General features: G+C 61.1%; 2 protein-coding genes across 3 annotated transcripts in view; one reads left to right on the plus strand and one right to left on the minus strand.

Annotated features, from left to right (window-relative positions):
- The window catches only part of LOC102502360 (protein polyglycylase TTLL10), a 15,043-nt gene extending 14,868 nt beyond the window's left edge, over nt 1-175 (plus strand). The window contains exon 15 of the mRNA XM_027766540.1: nt 6-175. Coding sequence (XP_027622341.1) covers nt 6-175 — 170 coding nt within the window. The remainder of the gene's footprint in view (nt 1-5) is intronic.
- A 4,889-nt stretch (nt 176-5,064) lies between these two features.
- TNFRSF18 (TNF receptor superfamily member 18) overlaps nt 5,065-6,802 on the minus strand; it is a 3,824-nt gene continuing 2,086 nt past the window's right edge. For both annotated transcript variants that reach the window (XM_027766545.1, XM_006164087.3), the window contains exons 3-5: nt 5,996-6,083; nt 5,606-5,805; nt 5,065-5,541 (exon numbers count right to left, since the gene is read on the minus strand). In XM_027766545.1, the coding sequence (XP_027622346.1) occupies nt 5,417-5,541; nt 5,606-5,805; nt 5,996-6,083 (413 nt within the window). In that variant the 3' untranslated portion in view covers nt 5,065-5,416. The remainder of the gene's footprint in view (nt 5,542-5,605; nt 5,806-5,995; nt 6,084-6,802) is intronic.

Here is a 6,802-nt window from a genome sequence, read left to right on the forward strand (position 1 = left end):
GTCAGGCAGGGCCCCCGCCGCACTCGCCTCCGGGGAGCGCAAGCCCATTGGAGACACCCCACACAGCAGCCTGCACTGGCCAGGATTCCTTGTACTCCTGTCCCAGGATGATCCCCTGGGGGCTTCCCTGGGCCCCCACACCCTCCCCTACCAGCCCTCACTTTACCTGTCCTAAGGGGGAGTATGGTGGAATGAGGGGTCTGTACCTGTCCTGCAAGGAGGTGAGCAAACTCCCCACCTCTGCTGGCTTGTTCTTCCTCGTGGGGCAACCCACAGGTCCTGGGGGACCACCACTGCCCTGTGTCTTTAAGTGCCCAGGACCCTCCTGTGACCCCACTTCCCCCATGACCTCCGGAGCCTGGCACTATGATCCAACACTGTCTAGTATTCCCCAGAGAAGGGTCTGGGTCCCCATAGACCTCTCTGAATGCTGGATCTCCAAAGGATTGTTCCTTTGGGGTATCCCCCACCCTGCCTGGCACAGCTCTCTTCTGAGCAGGGTCCTTCAGAACCTTGCCAGCCCCAGCTTCCCAGCAGAGGCCCAGGCTTTGGACTTGAGGTGAAGGGCACAGAGAGCAGGCACTGGCCAGCCTTTCAAAGTCTGCATGTGGTCCCCAAGAACTCTGACAGCTCAAGGCCTCTGAAGTGTTCAGGATGGCCAATACCAGGGCCCTGGGCGCTACCCTCTCTTCTGCACCCTCTGCTAACTCTCCCCCACCCCCACCCCCGCAAAGCTTGAGTTCAAAGTCTGTCCCAGGAACTGTTCCTAGGACTAGGATTTGGAATTGGAAGCCCCACCCCAGCCTGTACACCCTCCTCCAGCCACTCTGCCTCCAGCTCTCCAAGTCTCAAACGCATCCTCCCAACCTGTCCCTGGCCCCAAACACCAGGACTCCACACCGTGGTCTTTGTACTGCATAGGATGTGACTAAGCCTACAAGGAAGACTGACCGAAACCTGGTTCCGTATCAAGGGATGTAACTGCCTGGCACCGCTAGAGGGCACCGTCCACTGCTGTGTGTCTGGCTACACGCAGGGAGGGGTGTACCTAGAGAGCCCAGGCAGGCAAGGAAACAGGCTCAGAGGTAAAGTGAAGGCCCCAGGTTGGAGTCAGTAAGGAGCACAGCCCAGGACACAGGACTGTGGCCCACCCCACTGTCCTGCGCCCCCATCCTGTGGCTGTAGCCTGGAGCATGGGGTCCCAAATGAGAGGCTAGAACACATATCCCTGTGTAATAAGGGCCCAGGAATCCTGAGTCCCCTCCCAGCAGGCCTGGCAACCTCCCTGCTAGGGGCCAAGCTCTGCCACTGCTTGCTATGCAGCCCACTGAGGCCAGGGAAGGAGGGAGACCAGCTTCCAGGGTTGTAAGTCTACCTACCCTTTGGGGTTAGGGCCACATTCCCTCTGGCATCTATAGCCACTGCATGGCCACATCACTTTCAGGTTACCCCCTGACACCCCCTCTGCTTCTGTCACCTGACACCCCCAGGCCTCTGTCCCACAGGGTCTCCCCCTGCTCTCGGTGCCCTGCCCCACATGGGTCTCACGGGTCCTATTGTGTAATGACACATTGCCGGTCAGCACTGTGTCCCGTGGTGCATTAGAACTGTCACCAAGACTTCCAGCTCTCCTCGCCCCTTGGTGGGGCTGCACCTCCGGAGTCAGGGGCCTCAAGATGTCAGCAGCGGTGATCTGAGTCCCTAGGAGATGTTTCCTTGCTGCCTTGGGGACAATGAAGCCTCTCATTCCTGGGCCCCGAATGGATGAGATGACCTTCCCAGGCTTCCCGAAAGGCCTGCACCATATCTGCTGATGCCCCTCAGAGCCTGAATGCCAGTGAATAAAAGGTCTCCAAGAACTACGGCTGTTTCTTTATCCCCTCCCCCCCTAGGAGTGGTAGCCATGTCTCTGTCCCCCATCTGAGTTCTCCAACCCCACCCGGCGCACATGCAGGCTGAGACGCCCCCACCCATCAGAACAGCATGGACCTCCGGGGAGACGGGTCCCTGCAACACCTGGACACGGCTGTATCTGGCAGGTACGAGGTGCTCTCCAGGGGTCAAATGATGTGACAGGCGGCAGGCACAGCAAAGGTGTCAGGGCCCCTCAGGGCTTACGGACCAGCAGCAGGGCCGGGTGGCTTCACAGCACTGCAACACCACACTAGAGCTTGTGGTCCACAGTGAACAGGGCTCCTGACAGCTGCGCCCAGGTCTCCCCCATCCCCTCCCTGCTCTGCTCTCTCATCTCTTCCCTCTCCTCTCCCAATTTCTTTCCCAGCCTCTCTCTCTCTCTTCTAGGTCTCTCCTCTCCCTTTCCTCCTTTCCCTCCTCTCCCCCCAAATCCCTCCTCCTACCACCCCTCTCCCCTCTCTTCCAGGGGCAAACCTGGGGTCCTGCACATGGGCATCCCAGTAGATGGGACAGCCGGAGACCACCTGCTCATCAAGGGCCCCTGCAGCTGACCTGGGGCTGGGAGGGGCTGGAGTCCAGTTCTGCCCCCTCTGTAAGTCTCTCTGTCCAGCTGTAGTGGGTCCCTTGACTGGCAGATGGTCGCTCGGGTGGTGGGGGCACATTATCTGAGTCCACATCTCAGTGAGGTGGGGTGAGGGGGGAAGGGGCCCAAGTAGGAAGTAGCCACTGCTGCTGCCACCGGAAGCGCTTCTGGGAAAGAGAGTCGGCCTGTGGGCTCTTATCTGAGGCTGAACAAAATATAGGAACTCTGACCCTCTAAGGGGCAGGGCAGGGTCTGTGGTTTTCCGGAACAGATGAAGAGCTCCTCCTGTAAGGTGGGGATTTCCGCAGCAAGAAGTGAGGAGCCTGGAGCTGGCCTGACCGAGGCCAAGTCGCAGCTCGTGTCCTTGGCTGCCAGGCTCTGTGGAGGGGCACTTACCTGACCTCCCTCCCCCAGGAGGTGGAGAGTTGGAGCTGGTCTCTGCTGACCGAAAGGGAGAATGGGGGCCTCTCCACAGCACCTAGACTCAGCACCCAACTCCCACCCCCTTTCCCCACCGCAGCAACGCTGTCCTGGCAGTCCTGGGCACTGTCGCCAACTCCCACCTCCATTGCCTGCCCCCACTGGCCTTGGCCTCCCCTCTGTGCAGTCGTGCCTGGGGTCCCCACCTGCCTCCAGCCTCTGCCCTTGTCCCCAAGGGCTTGGCACAGGGTGCTCTTTAGAAATGCCAGCGGCTGCACCCCACGAACACATGGCTCTGCCCCAACCACTTCTCACCCCTACGTGACAGCTCACCCAGGTGACTCCGCCCAAATCAAGTCGCACAGGGTGGGAGTGGGACAGGAGTGCGAGTGTGGTGGGGTAGTGGGAGACAGGGACCAGAGTTGAGGAAGGAGGGAGAGTGGGGAGAGGGCACTAGGGGACCCACAGAACTAGTGGCTCATACACCCCTCCCAAGTCCCTGAGTTCCCTGGGCCACCCCTAACCCTGACTCCACCACTCATCCTGCCCCGGCTGCAGAATCCCCCACCCAGCTATGCATCAGCACCCCCCACCCCCGCGCTGACGTTTGGGCACTGACGTCTCTGCGCCACCGCCCCACGCAGGGCCGCCCACGAGGAGTTTCCGCGCTGACTCAGCCCTGATACCTGCGCACAGGCAGGCCGTGGTGTTTTCTTGGGAAGGTCCCTGACAGCTGTGAGCAGCAGTTGTCATGTGTGAGTGTGTGTGTGTTGTCCATGTGGGTGGGAGGGGGGGGAGGCCGGCCAAGGGACCAGGGTCATCAGAGCCCAGGAGAGCTACTTCCTTCGGGAAGGTGGTGAGCCTTTGGTTGGCACTGGACACCTGGCCTGAAGACAAGGGAGTGGCCAGTGGGTGTGACAGGAAGGTCCCTAGATCCTGGAGCCTCTTCCTGGAATTGCCTGCAGGCTTGGCGGCACTGTTTTCCCCTCTGACGCCCAACCAGCCCGCAGGCACTTGCGTATGAGCTGTTTACTGGCAACTGTCTCACACGCACCCAGGCCCCCAACAGGAACGTGGGGCTCTGGGAGCACTGAGAGCTTGGGGCCCAGTGGGCACAAGGGGGGCTGGATGAAACAGTTCCCACGGGAGTGGAGTCTGTGAGTAGGGCTGCCGTAGCTCGCCTTCCCTGGTAGAAGTTGGCTGCTACCATCAACTCATCCCCGGTGTCCCTAGTGGCCCTTGAACACTTCATATTCTGGGTCATCCCGATGTCCCTGCCCACATCAGACTGTAGCTTCTCCTTTGGTCTCTCCCACGTGAGCCTGTGTGGTGCCTGGGAACCCTCACAGACCCCTTCTCCTCTACCCGCCGGCTGGGAGCTGACTGGGAGGAGGGAGTAGGGGGAAATAAGAGAAGGGGGGGCCCTTGTGGGGGTTGCTGGAACGCTGGGGCTGAGGCAGGTGTGTCAGAGCCTTCCAGCTGCTGCTGAAACTGGTCTCTACTGGCCTGCCTGCCACTCCTGGGACAGCTGCGCCAAGTCTTTATCAGATCTCACCAGAAGCCAGCCGCTGCCACTGGGAGGACGCCCAGCTGGGTGGGACCCCAGAGCCATGCCCTGAGGAAGTAGGATGCATGAGGTGAGGTGGTAGAGACAGCAGCCCGGCTTGGAGAGCTGAGCCAGGCCACCACTCTGAGGCTGCCCCTCCTCCAGATGTCATGTGTGGAAACTGACCAAACCCTGAGCTTGGGGCAGAGTGAGGCAAGGGCAGGTACCAGCGGCCATGTAGCCAGAAACCACATCTCCACAGGCATCCCAAGCATGGTGGCCCCAGATATGGCCATCCCCGCATGTGCAAGGCAGATAGGTGGGGGCAGGGGTTTGTGTCCAGAGGTCCAGAGGGTGGGCGGACACTCAGCACAGCTCCCCTCCTCCGGGAAGCCTTCTGAGTCTCATGGCCCCTGCCGGACGCTTGTGCCCAGGACTGGAGGGGCTCCCTGCCTGGGTCCCACCCCTGCCCCAGCTAGAAGCTCTGAGGATATGCCTTTTTGTACCCTGTGAAGGCGACTGTGGGCAGACATGAGTAAGGTGCCCCCAAACCCAGCCCTGAGCCCTGTCCCCCTCCCGTCCCCATATGCATCCACTCAGGTCACTGGACAAGTGTTTATTAAGTGCCGCCTGCCGTCGGGTCCTGTGTCAGACACTGTATGCCCACCAGTCTTGGAGATGAGGGGCCCACAGACTCCACCTCAGCAGGGCCAGCAAGGGAGGGAGGCAGCTACAGCCTCATCTGTCTCTCCCTTGGGGCCCAGCTACGGTTGCTGCCCTTCTATGTGGTCCAGGGGACTGGTCACTGTCACCATCCTACACCCACTTCCACCGCCGTGGGGAGCAGGGCCGGACCCAGAGCTGGACGTGGAGCTTTTGCACCAGAGGCTCGGCCTGGGTGACAGCCTGGGGAGTCTGGCTCGAGGTCTTGTTGTCCCAGTGATGGCCAGGCCTCACACCCACAGGTCCCCTGGCCGGCCTTTCTCCTCTGCCAGCTGCTCCCCTCGTTCTTCCTCAGGGAACTGGCAGCTGCAGGCGTCTTCAGCTGGTGGCAGTGCCTCCAGGAGCAGCTGGGTCTCTGCAAGGGGGCAGTGATCAGTTTGAATCTGGGGACCCACCTCCCCCACCAGGGTACAACTTACCTTGAGGCCACACACGCTGCCTCCTCAGCTGCCAGATGTGCAGGCCGAGCTGGGCCGCAGTCAGGATGAGGATGCAGGAGACCACGGCCAGAACAATAGCCAGCTGGCCGCGCTGCCCAGCAGGCAGTGGCTCCGGGATGCACACAGCATTGTGGGTCTTGTTCCCGGGGAACATGGTAAGAAACCCAAACTGGGAGCAGCTGGGATGCACAGACACAGACTAGTCAGCCTCTGGCACCCGAGCAGCCCCAGCTCAGAGGCTGCTATTCTGAGTTGTTTGGGGGTCACCAGAGGGTTTGGGGGGCCACCACACTAAGAAGGGCAGAAGAGGCCTCCCTCCAAGTGGGCCAGGACTGCCTGGGCTACTAGAAGGCCCCACCCAGGACTCACTTTGCCCACGGTCTGCAGTGGCCCTCGCGGCCCGCAGAGAAGGTCCCTGCTGCACAGTCGACACACTCGAAGCCAAATTTGATATATCCTGGGGACAGACAGACAGGCTGGGGGTTTGCTAGTGTGGATGAAGAGGACAGCAAGCTGGTGTAGGTCCATCTGGAGTCCAGGTCCATGGCCCACCCTCCTCTGGCATCATCCACGTGGCACCAGTGTCTGATGCCCACAGCACAGGGGACCTGGGTAAACCTGCCTGGCTGTGCCCATTCCAGGATGGACATCTGGGGGACGGTAGTGTTGGAGGGCCTAGAGGCTATGACTCCTGGGCTGAATGGAGGATCCCTGGGGGCCCTAGGGAAGACAGTAGTGTGGGTGGAGCCCAGGAAAGGGACCTGCCCTTTGAAGGCTGGGGCCACCAGGAGCAAGTAGAGGCAGAGGCAGTGGGTGCCAGACCAGGCCTTAGACTTGGTCCGGGAGCCTGGCAGACGAAGGACCCTGGAGAGAGAGAGGGTGAGGCTGGTGCTGGCTGACTCCGGTCTCTGCTCTATTCCCTGTCATTCCTCACAGACCCCTCCTCCATGCTCAGCCTGGCTCCTCCCTTCAGGTAAACAGGCTCTCAAGTGGATCTGAGCAGCTCCTTCCAGAAAAGGGGTCCATCCCCAGACCCCAGGCAGGACTCCTGGGGACAGGGCTGGCTCTATCCACCTTCCCCTGTGCAGATGGACAGAGCAGGTGGAGGACCTGGGCCATAGTCAGAGCCGGGGCCTGAAAGCAGGACAGCCCCTGGACAACCCCCGCCACCCTGCC

Source organism: Tupaia chinensis, unplaced genomic scaffold (assembly GCF_000334495.1).
Source record: "Tupaia chinensis unplaced genomic scaffold, TupChi_1.0 Scaffold143584_1, whole genome shotgun sequence".
NCBI lineage: Eukaryota > Metazoa > Chordata > Mammalia > Scandentia > Tupaiidae > Tupaia > Tupaia belangeri.